General features: G+C 38.4%; 2 protein-coding genes and 1 pseudogene across 7 annotated transcripts; 1 reads left to right on the forward strand and 2 right to left on the reverse strand.

The window, feature by feature from the left end:
• The first annotated feature begins 1,857 nt into the window (after positions 1 to 1,857).
• Positions 1,858 to 6,029, forward strand: LOC148731956 (uncharacterized; annotated as a pseudogene).
• LOC111341164 (trace amine-associated receptor 13c-like) lies at positions 5,861 to 12,397 on the reverse strand. Of its 5 annotated transcripts, none has more exons than XM_088757747.1 (3): positions 12,360 to 12,397; positions 10,425 to 10,518; positions 5,861 to 7,054 (listed from the first exon to the last, which is right to left on the reverse strand). In XM_088757747.1, exon 3 carries the CDS (start codon positions 7,023 to 7,025, stop codon positions 6,162 to 6,164), a length of 864 nt encoding a protein of 287 aa, XP_088613873.1. In that variant the 5' UTR covers positions 7,026 to 7,054; positions 10,425 to 10,518; positions 12,360 to 12,397; the 3' UTR covers positions 5,861 to 6,161. The 5 variants fall into 5 exon arrangements, with proteins under 5 accessions (XP_088613873.1, XP_088613872.1, XP_088613871.1 ...); XM_088757746.1 differs by lacking the exons at positions 10,425 to 10,518; positions 12,360 to 12,397 and adding exons at positions 7,199 to 7,283; positions 8,146 to 9,591; XM_088757745.1 differs by lacking the exons at positions 10,425 to 10,518; positions 12,360 to 12,397 and adding an exon at positions 7,783 to 9,591.
• On the reverse strand, positions 10,302 to 12,499 carry LOC111341065 (beta-4C adrenergic receptor-like). 2 transcript variants are annotated; one of them, XM_088757744.1, is made up of 2 exons: positions 12,360 to 12,499; positions 10,302 to 11,396 (listed from the first exon to the last, which is right to left on the reverse strand). In XM_088757744.1, the coding sequence occupies exon 2, from the start codon at positions 11,382 to 11,384 to the stop codon at positions 10,515 to 10,517; it is 870 nt and encodes a 289-aa protein (XP_088613870.1). In that variant the 5' UTR covers positions 11,385 to 11,396; positions 12,360 to 12,499; the 3' UTR covers positions 10,302 to 10,514. The 2 variants fall into 2 exon arrangements, with proteins under 2 accessions (XP_088613870.1, XP_022803786.2); XM_022948051.2 differs by having other exon boundaries at positions 10,302 to 11,578; positions 12,360 to 12,493.
• Between the last annotated feature and the right edge of the window lie 362 nt (positions 12,500 to 12,861).

The following is a 12,861-nucleotide window of genomic DNA, read 5'->3' on the forward strand; positions in this document are numbered from 1 at the left end:
GAGGAAGTGTTGAGAAATGCTGCCGACCGAAGACAGTGTGAAAGGTATATTTGGACATGTTGGATAGTGGTAGATAGCGACTATACAGTCACATTTCACCGCAATGGCGTCTGTACGATGACATGGGAAGAACTTTACTTGACAAATTTTAACAAACTTCTTCATCACTAGTCTTTGAATATCTCAAGGTTCACACTGCACAATCGCTACTGAACTAGTATGAGTTCGGATGACGAAAACGTCACGCACGATCCAGATCTGCTCTCTTGGAGTTAAATGTTTCCAAGAAAAGTCAAATTTGCCCCGAACTAGGTCCATTCTAAAGCTGCAAATATTTTCGGTAACACTCGTGAATTAAAATGTCAACTGCTTTGTCAGGAAACCTCCAGTCGTGTTATTTTCAGCGATAGATAGAAGCAGTAACAACGAGAAACCTTTCTTGACTGGGATTGTACGCAAGCGTTCATTGGCGTTGCATAAGAGTCACTCATGATGGCGACTGGACGCATCTTTGGTTGCTCCGCACTTATTACTCTTTCTTTGCTTCTCCGGGTGGTTTATTTCGAGCAAAATACCACAAAACTGTTACCTTACTTGTATTAAAATTCGCGTGGTACTCATTTTCGCTCAGTTTTAATTTCGCGCGATTTAATTTCGCGCACCTTATAGAGGACTTATTCGCGCAGCTTTAAATTCGCGCAGGACATTTTTCTTGTTCGGTTTCTTTACTAGAGTTAACAGATGCAGTTAACCTTTTTGTCATTACACAATTAAAGAATAGCACAGAATTCGCGTAAACCTAAAGCAAGTTTTTCACCGCCCGCTGCTGGCACATTTTTTCACGCAATTTTTTTGGTTTGTTTGACTACAGTAATATGTCGTATGGTTTGTTCAGTTAGGTAAAATCAGCAACAGCGACAACAACAATTTATTTGTATTCCATTTACACAGATGGTATTGCATATGATAACATTAACAATGATAGTAATTAGTGAAGAAAATACAAAATAAAAAAGATATCCAAAAGAAAGAAAAACTTCTTATCAATGTGTTAAATGGGGTTGACAGGCCTACACGACTCCCCAGCGCGTGTTTAGAGTAGCCTATTCAAAGTTTAGCCCTCACGAGTATGTCTTTGAGCGACCGCCCTCTTTTGTAAGATACGAGCGGCGGATTTTGTATAATAATAATAATAATAATAATAATAATAATAATAATAATAATATAATAATAATAATAATCATTTAATATTTATATTGCGCAAATTAACATGTGAATATGATCAAATGCGCATCACAACACTTTTCGAGGGACTTTGGCCGGACTGCATCAGCAGTTTAGTTCGCTCAGTAGTGGTTGTGAATCTATTAAATGCCAGTTTTTCATGAGAATTTGCTTTAGGTTTGGCACTGATGGTTTGTATTGTGTAGCGATACAAAATGTCGACGGTCGCCATTACCCCAAGGAGGCTTGGAAATTCCAATTTCATTGGCAGTCATCCAAAATAAAGCGAGCTCGGAAATTTATAAGAAGATGGAAGTATTTCTGGTGGAATATTACATGGAACCAGAAAGAATCCCGACTGAAATTTCTCAGGTTGAAGAAGATGATGATGAGGTAATTTTTTATTTCTAATTTTTGATGGTAATATGTGTACGCAAAAATAGAACGGATAACTTGCCTTTTTAAACACCAACCTCTAATTCTCACTGAAAAACTCTTTAGTATCCAGTGATACTGTTAACTGTTGTAATATTACCATATGTAATAGTATTTCGTAGTATATTGTGTAATTCTAAATTCTTAAGTTGTCAATAAAGTTAATATTTAATTCAAAACCTTTTCGCGCGGATTATATTTGGCGCAGTATGAAATTTCGAGAACTTACGTTGTGCGCGAATTCTAGTACTGCGCGAATTTTAATACAAGTAAGGTAGCTAATTATTTAAGTTCGCCGACGAAAGTCTTTTACTACGTATATGATGGCAGCCCAGACGTGTTCTCGCTCGAGAAATTCAACCACGCGGTCTGTGTTGTCAGCCATCTTGGATCATGTTTTCATCGACCGAGTTGTAGCCGAAGCTATTGAGGGAAATTTGGAAAATCAACTCTAAACTATTACAGAAGTAGTAAAGCCAGTTTTCATCTCAATTATTTCAAGGTCTCCGGTGATGTACATCCGAACCCTGGACCTACGACTGCTAATAAAAATCCAAAGCAAAATACGGATTCGACCAAATCGAGGAAAGCACCTGTTTGGAAGTATCCATGTGTTCTCTGTTTAAAACCAGTTCGTGCCAATCAGAATGGTATCCTATGTGATATTTATAATAGATGGCATCATATAAAATGCTTAAATATGGATCCTAAATTGTATATGGCTCTCAGCGACTCAGATGAGGAATGGTGCTGCGATGACTGTACGAATCCATTTAATTTTACGGATTCCTTCTTCGAAGTCTCGTGTGGCTCTGATGGCTTTGATGTTCTTGCCAACGAGGGAAGTCAGACCGCCACAGCAAACAGTCGCGACCCGTTTTCCAAGTGCTTGGTGTTAAATGCAAGAAGTTTGCGCAACAAAGTTCTTGATTTGCAAGCTCTGCTTTTTGTGGACATATTTAATGTTTTTGCTCTCACTGAGACTTGGCTTGATAGTAACTTTGGTGATCATGAGCTTTTGATGGATGGTTTTAATAGCTTCCGCAAAGACAGGCACATTCAACGTGGTGGCGGGGTGTTGTTAGCAGTCCGGCAGAAATCACCTACCTTTCTCCCGTCGATTTGACCTGGAAGTTGAAGTTGAAATACTGGCCCTTGAAATCTGCCTGACGCATAAGATCCGTGTTGTTGTTGCAGCCTTCTTTTGATCCCCTAATTCCTATGCAGAAACTTTTTTGTTTCAGTTAAGAAAATTCCTGGATAAATACTCCAGAACTGGTTTATCAAACCTTATTGTCACAGGTGACTTCAACTTTCCAAATATCGATTGGACTACTGGTAGTCCATTTAGACCCGACCCCAGTACGGAGGAGTTCTGAAATATTCTGGGTGATTTCTTCCTAATTCAGAAGAACATGTCTGCTACTCGTGGTTTAGGTATCACTGAGGGAAACATTCTGGATTTAGTCTTGACTAATAACCAGTCCCTTGTTAGGGATGCATTAGTCCATCCGAATGCTTTTGATTCTGATCACTTTCCTCTCACCTTCACACTCTTTGCTAAATCCAGTAGACCAAAGAATGTGCAGAGGAAAGTGTACTGCTACAAGAAAGTGGATTTCATTTGCTTGCAAGAGACTACATCACATACCTTGAGAATCAGTTATCTCTGACTACCCTTTTGAGGACTGTTTGACCAGATTTCAGGACATATTATTATCTGCCATCAATCAATTTATACCGTCCTCAGGTTACACTTCGCCGTCGATCAAGACCTCCTTGGATAAGTAATGAGATAATGAAACTGATTAGCAAAAAGAAAAAATTATGGAAGTGAGTGAAAGTAAGTAGATCACCTGACTTATTTTTGAAATTCAAGGAAATGAGGAAAATTATGAAGAAGCATATCCATTTGAGCTATAGTCAGTATTTAAAAAAGCTATCTATGAAGCTGAAGACGGATCCTAAAATTTTCTGGTCATTCCATTCAATGAAGTCGAAACAGAAGAGGATTCTAGAAATTGTTTATTACAACGAAGCGCACTCAACTAATCCAGCAACAAAGGTGGAACTGTTTAATCAATTCTTTCCTACAGTCTATTCCGCCCCAACTTCCGATAAAACTTTTTCCATTGATGTTGTTAATCCAAATTTGTTGTTGAACATAAAGACCACTGCAAGCGAAGTGAAAAGAATCCTACAAAATCTTGATGTCACCAAGGCAACCGGTCCTGACAACATTCCTGCTCGTATTCTTTAAGTTTGCTCTGAAGAATTATCAAAACCTCTAGCCCTTCTGTTTAATAGATCCTTTTCTTTAGGAAGAGTTCCTGTACAGTGGAAACTCGCCAGCATTTCACCTGTTCATAAAGCAAATGAAAGGGACCTTGTGGATAACTACAGATCTATCTCTCTTCTGTCCGTTCCAGGAAAATGTCGAGCGTATAAGTGTACTCAGCAATTTATTTTCATGTCTCAGCTTACCTGTCAGATTGGCAGCATGGTTTTGTCAAAGGAAGATCTACTGCCACTCAACTAATTTTGACTCAACATAAATGGGCAAAAGCCCCTTGATGAGGGTCATCAAGTCGATGTAGTTTTCCTCGATTTTTCGAATGCCTTTGACGGTGTTCCCCATCTGGTCTTACTGCACAAGCTTTGTAATTTCGGTATTTCTGGGGAACTGTTGAAATGGTGTCAAGATTACCTTAGTAATCGAAGACAAAGAATAGTCATTGTTGGTTATTCATCTTCTTTGACAGAAATCACCTCTGGTGTACCACAGGGCTCTATTCTTGGGCCACTATTTTTTGTTTTGTTTATTAATGATTTACCTAATGTAGTTTGCTCTGGAAGCACAATAGCTTTGTATGCTGATGATAGCAAGATGTTTAGCGTGATAAACTGTGATGAAGATCAGATGCTTTTCCAAAACGATTTGGGTAAACTTTACTACTGGAACCAACGCAACCTGATGGATTTCAACTCCAAAAAGTGCAAGATTATGAAAATTACTAACAAACAAGTGCCCTTTAGCAACAGAGTGAATTTGAGTGGTACAGTTCTCAGGGAAGTCAAGGAATTTAAAGATTTAGGAACATTGACTAACAACGGTTTATCCTGGAACTCTTATATTGATATGATCACTGCCAAGGCAAACAGAATGTTAGGCTTCATTAAAAGAAAGTGCATGGATCTCAAGGATGAATCTACTCGAAAGACCTTGTACTGCTCCCTCGTCAGATCGAATCTGGAATACTGCTCAGTCGTCTGGTGTCCGTTCACCAAGAGAAACGTAAACAAACTTGAGAGAATTCAGCGTAGAACAACTAGGTTCATTTTAAAATCGAATGAACCATATCATGCCCGTCTACGTAAACTCAATCTGTTAACTCTTGAGCAAAGACGTTTCGTTATCGATGTTACTTTCTTGTTTAAGGCTCTCAATGGCCATTTAGATGCTGACTTTTCTCAATTGTTAGATTTTTATAGCCAAGAGGACCAGTACTTACTGAGACATTTTGATACTAAATCGTTAAAAAAGAAATACGCTAGGACTAACATACTTAAAAATAGAGGCTGATAGTTTCGAAAGAAACTGTTTGGGGCTGCGTCGGTGGGAGTAACGAAATAATTTGGATATATCAACAAAGTTGAAATGGTACATTGGCCACCGTAACGGTTACAAAAGCTGACGTTTCGAGCGTTAGCCTTTCGTCGGAGCGAATAGAGGAATTGTGGGTTGTGTGTGCTTTTAAAGGCAGAAAATGGAGCTACGTTATTGGTGGGAACATGGCAACGAGAAAAACAAGAGTAAATTAGCGGAATGAAAAGCGTTCGTTGATCCCTGTGGGATTTAGACTGCCGGTTTGAAAGATGAGCTTTTGTTCAAGAGTTTTACGGCTTTCCGTGCTACCTAAGTGTAAGGAAAGACCGCAGATTGCCATATGTTGCTTAGAATGATTAGGTAAATTAAAATGTCTAGCGACTGGTTTCGATGTGTCCTTGTCATTCTTTTCCACGTCTCGAAGGTGTTCTCGGAATCGGTCACTTAAAAATAGTGTACTATTTTGGGCACTTAAAAATAGTTACTTTTATAGGATTGTGGACGAATGCAACAGTTTGTCTCTTGAGGTCCGTTTGGCATGCAATGTTGACAAGTTTAAAGCTAGTGTTATTAAATTTGTAACAAAGTTGTAAATATTTTACAATTTTTTTAGTGAGTTTATTGTAATTTTTATGAGGTGATTTGTTTTTATATGGGGTCACGCAACTCTTTTACAAATAGACCTTATGGCATTTTTTTCTTCTTTTCTTTCTCTTTTCCTGTAAATATGCCATTAAATTGTAATAAATTAAAGAAAAGAAAATCCTAATCTTTTCGCGAAAAGAAAATTATGATGAGAAAAGGCGTGCTTTGTGGCGCTGTTTTTAATCTAATATCACCGATATGCTGCTCATTCTGCATACAGGTGATGCAAACTGGACCTCGCATCTCTAAATCACTGAGCTGTGCACGTTTTAAGAAGCTTGTTTACAGATCTGCGAAACTTTTCACTTCGCACAGAGTAGATAAACGGGTCTAAGGTGGCATTCAAGTAGTACACTGTATTTATCCAGACTTGAAGTTTTGGGTATAACCAATCATTTTTTCGAACTACTGAGTAAAATATCACTGAGGGTAACCAGCAAAGTGCGTACACACCCAATACGATAGCCATTGTCTTGGCTGACTTGCTCTCCCAGAGGAGTTGAGTTGGCCGCACATTATAGTTAGCTGGCATTGAAGTAATTTTCTTTTCGTGTTTTAAGGCAACAAAGAACATATAAAAGTAAAGAATGAATGTAACCAGAAGCAGCAAGATGCAATAGGTGTTTTGAACGTAAATAATATTTAAACCATGGAAAATACCGGTTACTATTGCACCCGAGGTCCAAGATAGGAAGGAACATACTGTTGCTTTTGTCTTTGTGAACAGAGACTTGTAACGAAATGGAAAAGCGATGGCTATGAAACGCTCCAAGGCGATGAAGAATAAACTCGTTGAGGAAGCAGTGACAATAAACTGAGCCAGTACACGGTGCATCAACACCAATGTTTTGTCCACGTGACAGAGTCCCATTCTTTCACACACGTGACGTGCGATATCGCCTGGTATCAGCACTGTCACGGTCAGTAAATCAACACAAGCCAAATTCGCTATCAAGATGTTGGAAACTGTTGAGAAACGAAGCACCACGAAAATCACCGCTAATACGAGAAGATTTCCTAACGTCCCAAATATTGAAATGAGTCCATCAAGTACAATAACAGCTCCACCTGTCGCATCAGTGAAGATGGCGAAGTGAGTGGTGTTTTGATGCATTCTCCCACCCACTCGATGTGGCTAGAGAACTGGAAACGAGAAAAATGGAAGGCATTTTGTACACGTTACAAACCTAAGAAATCATTCATAAACAAATTAGGACTACCCGATAAGACGTATACTTTAAGGGGTCATTTATGGCCATGATTTAAAATTTTATTTTCCATGCATACCTTGTCAAATAAAGATACAATTCGAGATTTCCTGGACTGGCGCCTTAGAGCGTCCTTTCATTAGTTGAGATAACTCGCTCCAAACCTTTCAAACAAGCACAGGAGAGTCTATAACCAATAACGGAGTACATTTCCCTCGAATTTGTTGGTGCAGTATCAGGTGTAATACTAAGAGGGGCTATGCATATACATGCATAGTCGTCAAACTGTTATAGAAACTGAATGCTTTTATATGTTTTTTACTTCGGCTTCAACGAGAGATATAAATATATATTTTGATATTGGTCACTTTTTTTTGTCATGTGCCTCAACAACTTGTTATCAAATATTTGACCTTTCTTGGATTGAGTGACCATTTCACTGTGGCCTTTTCGCTTTTGAACTAAATTCGAATGAAGACCACAGTGGAATACTTAAAGGCCTCTGAAACTCCCACTTTACAGGTTAATCAATCTAAGTTAGGGACTGGACAGCTTATTTTAACAGAATACAACAAAAAGTCGTCAAAAACATAGTACATTCACCATTTTCAAAACAAATAATTGAGTACGAAAACGTTACTAAAATATCATTAATTGGCTTGCTTCAGTTTACTGAGAATTCCATGCGAACTCCGTGGCCGATAGCTGCTATTGGAAGCCTAAACATCTTAAAATTTAATATTTGGAATAATTATCTTAAATAATCAGTGTAATGACATGATGTGACGAAATTCTGTGAGTTCAGCCAGCAACTGAAGAAGAGAATTGTTTTCTGAACATTTTTGGCAGGCAAAACATTTTAAACAAATTAAAGCGTCATCAACTAAAAGTTTAACGAGAACTGATTCTTTTTAGAAGTGTTCATTCCATTAGTATCGCCCCGATCACCTATCAGCAGTGTTGCTACTCGCGGACCAGAAGAGATTGTAGATGGAGAGAGCGCTTTAGTGTTTGATTGTATCTTACTTGCTCTCACAACTGTGAACACTTCACCTCTGTCAGCTTTGCTGTAGAACGTTCACTCGACTGAAAAACGCTGTGAAGAGGTAGTTTCTCTGCCCGGAGGGAGTCAAAGAATGTACTACTTGTTTTTTCTACGTACATAAAGTGAAGCACCTACTTATCGCTAACCTGAACAATATTGTTTATTTTCATATGGTTGAATGAACTGTGCCTATATATTTATCTCATTAAGACTCTGGTTATACGTCGACAATTGACATGCATGCCACGAAGTTTATTGATTTGAACTCATCTTTCACTCAACTCTATTGAACTGAGATAAAAAGGATATATTTGATTCAAGAAGATTGCCTTCCCCTACTCCTATATACCATTAAATCCTCCTCTTCGTAGGGCTTGAGGAATATGTGGGAGTGTTTGAAGGATCACTTCTGCTTATGGTAACTGAAACGACGCAAGTAAAGTTAAATCTTATATTGGACTCATATTTCAATATCTAACGGCATTGAGTGTAACCCGCAGAACCCACCGGAACACAGAGATCAGTCATGAATGTTCCGGCATCACTTGCTTATGTTTAGGTACAGCCGAAAATGCGGGATTGACTTGGCCAAAAGGGTTGAAATGTCCTCAGTTTATTTTTGTCGTGTAATCGTAATTCCAGAAGCCTAGCATGGTTCGCAGTTAACCCAAATCACCATACTTAGTTCAATTTTCTTGTTTAAAAATCTTGAACCACAACTATTCCGTTACAATCGAGTTTAAAAGATTTTTCTCCATTTTTCTCTCTCATTTTTCGTCTATTTGGGCAGCGAAAATACTAACACGAGTCAGTCTCGAAGCAAACCGCACGTAGTAAATCTTGGGCTAGCAAATTCACGACCGGCGTAGAGCTGACTGACAAATCACCAGGGGTCGTATAACAAGACCTCAGGTGTGACATGAAAAAGTTGGACAGGCTGGGTCATCCCTTCTTGCCGTGTAACCCTTGTTGAGACTCGGGTTTGAATTTCTTCTTCTTTTTTCTTTTTTTTTAATGTAAACACCGAGCTATCTCAGGTCAGGTTTGTACTTTCTCCAAAATAACAATTTTCGTCTCGTCGTGTCTATTCTCCACTGACTTATCGTTGGGTTTTTTGGTCGCTAGAAAGTTTCCCCACAAAGTAGGTCGTTCTCAAATCAAAACATATGCGAATATAGGGGTAAGTTTCCAAAGAAACCGTGATGCTGCTTCGGTGAGGGTAACAAGGTAACTGCTTTTATTCGCTCCGACGAAGGGCTAACGCTCGAAACATCAGCTTTTGTAATCGTTACGGAGGCCAATTTACCATTTCAACTTTGTTGATATATCCAAATTATTTCGTTACTCCCACCGACGCAGCCCCAAACAGTTTCTTTCGAAACTATCAGCCTTTATTCAATTGGTTTTATTAGTCAACTAAGTTGAAATTGTAAATGGGCCACCGTAAACTGAGGTTAAAAAGCTGACGCTTCGAGCGTTAGCCCTTCATCAGAGCGAAGGGCTAACTCTTTCAACGTCAGGTTTTTAACCTCAGTTTACGGTGGCCAATTTACATTATCGACTTAGTTAATAAAACCAAATCATATGCGAATATAGACTGGCTACCAGGATTCGTGTAAAAAGTACCTACATTATTTGGCACTCTCTGTGTTGATTCAAAGCGTAAACTTAAGTCATTTTATTTCAAGAGACTTTTCAACGTTTTTGATGGCGACAACTTTCGTACCTTTAAAATAACTTGTCCTGAGTGTCGCCGGGTAAATACCCTTGTTGCGTGCACTTCTTAAGCAGCCTATTTATTTAGTCTATCTATATTATTAAGTTGATGATTATAGGAGAAGGTTGGGTTGGAGTTTAAACCTGTAGGGGACTTATGTCCTATTGTTTTTGCTCCGGTACTGCTTTGTACAAGTCCTTAAATAAATAAATAAATAAATAAATAAATAAATAGGGCTCTTGATCAGAGAGACATTTAAGCAATGTTAGTTATGAAGAGGAGCACAGGAGGCAGGATTTCTGTCTGATTCCCATTAATCTGAAAGATCTCGGAAAGCTTTTCTGCGATCTACTTTCCTGAGAAACCATTGCAGTAATGCTAACCATACGTTAAATTACAATTAATATTTTTGCGTAAATCTGAATTTACTAACAGTTTAATTTTGAATTTTTAAATTTCTTTGCTTTACAATAAATAAAATCTTTCTCTAGATAAAATATAATCATCATGATATTAAAGTCCTAATATCCACATGTTTTGCACCTGTAAGGTATCGTGTCATGTTCCTCAATTATACATGCTTTGGCAGGGTTCTCTTGGAAACTCAAGTCATTGGGTAGTCCCGGCCAGTTGTCAGCTGTAACGAATCATACAAGACTTTACCACCTTTCTTATTGTCTTGCGAAAGTTCGCGCTTCGTACGCAGTAAATATATGGATTTAAAGAAGCATTTAAATAGTATATTATGTTGATCCAGGTCTGTATGTCGAAGTATCTTGGATTATTCGGAAAAACAACTGAGTAAAATATAAGAGCTGGGATCCATGCAGCACAAAATACACCAAGAATTATTGCCATTGTTCTCGTCGACTTTCGCTCATGTAAAAAGTTTGTATTTCGTTGCACGTTCGAAATCTGTAAACTGGCGATCTGTCTCTCTTTTTTCAGTGCAAACAAGAAGATATGAAGGTACAAAATTATTGTCACCAATATAATGACAGTGCAGTATGCAGGCTGTATATAAACAAAGTTCAATACCATAAAAACAGCCGATATACATGCCCCTAAAAGCCATGTAAGGCAGATAACAACGACTGCACGTCGTTTTGTCATTATAGAAGTGTATTTGAAGGGATATTTAATGGATAAAATACGGTCTACGGCGATCGATAGTAAACTTGAGACCGCAGCAGGTGCGATGAACTGCGAAAGTGCACGATTTGCCACGACAAACTCTTCTGGGACGTGACAAAAACCTTTCCTGCACAGATATTTATAGATGCCACCAGGAGCAACGACAAACAGACTTAGTAAATCAATTAGGGCCAGGTTACCAAGAAGCAGGTTAGATGGTGTTGCAAGTCGAATGTTGAGCAAAATAACCATAAGTACCAGTAGATTACCCAGTGTACCCAAGATAATAAGTAATCCGTTTATTGTGACAGCTGATAGAAGTAAGGCCAGGTTCGGAGGTGCCACTGAAGGGCTTGGACTTGATGTCATCGTGGTTTTCTTCTGAAAGTTTGTTATATAATCGATTAGGATCATAATTTTGGCTTTTGTCTTTGCCACATATCTTATCGATGTTATTACGTTAAAGTAAGAGTATGTGGATAAATGGCCACCCACAGGAGCATAGTGATAATGTCCGTCATGAGCGGACGGATTTCCTCCGTTGTGAAATATCACCTCCCATTCTAGAGAGAGTTAAAAATAGTTTGACATCAGCCTCTGATGATGTTCATAAAGATGAAGACGATGACGAAGTAAGTAAGATAGGCTGTCCTTATCTTATCACTGTGCGACTCGCAGGTTACCCGGCAGCCTTATTTAGTGTTCCCTGTTAAATTGAAATGCTTGCAAAATATCGGTCACCCTTCCATATATTGGAGCAATTCAACTGGTGAAGGAGGTAATAAATATTTCTAAGTGCATGGTCTTAACTGTCAAAACACAATTTAGTCAATTCAGTCTCTTTTCCTGACAGTTATCCATGAAGATAGACTGTAGTCAAATTTTTCTCTAACTGAAGAAGCCTTGACGATTTGTACGAGTACTACATAGTGAAATTCACATATGACACACTATAAGTACGGGTATACAGGAAAGAAAGACATGACACCCTGGAAAGTTTTCTTGCTTTCCGTTCATTCAGTGCGCGAATCGAATCTTGACCTTTTACCTACTGTACCATACCAATTGAACATTTTGAAGAGGTAATTACTCTACAAAATAGTGCGACATTTCACCCGGTAATTAAACTTCTTGGCGAAATATAGAATTGCATCCTGAAGGGAAAAGTTTGAAAATGAACCATTTTATTATCAGATTAGTTGTTTTTTTCAACTTTCACACGCCGTGATTCACTTTTTCGTTTATCTTCAGTAATAAAAACTTTGCGAAATTCACTCGAGATAAATACTTGCCTCTTTAACAAATTAAGGAGTTTCCGCGAAACAGTTAAGTTCGAGAACTTACCTAAGAAGGAACAAAACCGCGACAACTGATCATTTGCTCTTCCTGACAGCAATGGTCGTTCCGAAGTGAACTCAGTCAAGGAACAAAACACACGACTTGAGTTCCAAACAGAAAACAACTAAACAAAGCCAGTACAAGCCGTTTATCACAATACAACCGAGTGACTGACACTGTAAAGTTGCTGCCAGGTCTGCTTGGCTGAGGATCTTTGTTAAATTCCACAATAATCAGTCTTTTTCGCAATCGCAGGTACAACAGAGCATGTTACAGAGGGCGTATGACGTTCTCTGATCAAGATTTTGAACTGCACTGAGTTGTTTCACAGCAATATCGCATCTAATTCGAGAAAATCAGGTGATACTAGAGGCCTGTTCCATCCCTACAACAGGGTTATATATAGTCAGTACTCTGCGCATATATATCCTTTTGATTACATTGAGATGCTTTAATAGGTAATGATATTCTTATGTGTACGTGTAGAGGAAATACACTTAATATATAA

This window comes from Stylophora pistillata, chromosome 4 (assembly GCF_964205215.1).
Source record: "Stylophora pistillata chromosome 4, jaStyPist1.2, whole genome shotgun sequence".
NCBI lineage: Eukaryota > Metazoa > Cnidaria > Anthozoa > Scleractinia > Pocilloporidae > Stylophora > Stylophora pistillata.

Excerpts from the sequence above, each read along its gene's own strand:
- LOC111341164 (XM_088757747.1), bottom strand. The coding sequence starts at position 7,025 with ATGCATCAAAACACCACTCACTTCGCCATCTTCACTGATGCGACAGGT.
- LOC111341065 (XM_022948051.2), bottom strand. The coding sequence starts at position 11,429 with ATGATCCTAATCGATTATATAACAAACTTTCAGAAGAAAACCACGATG.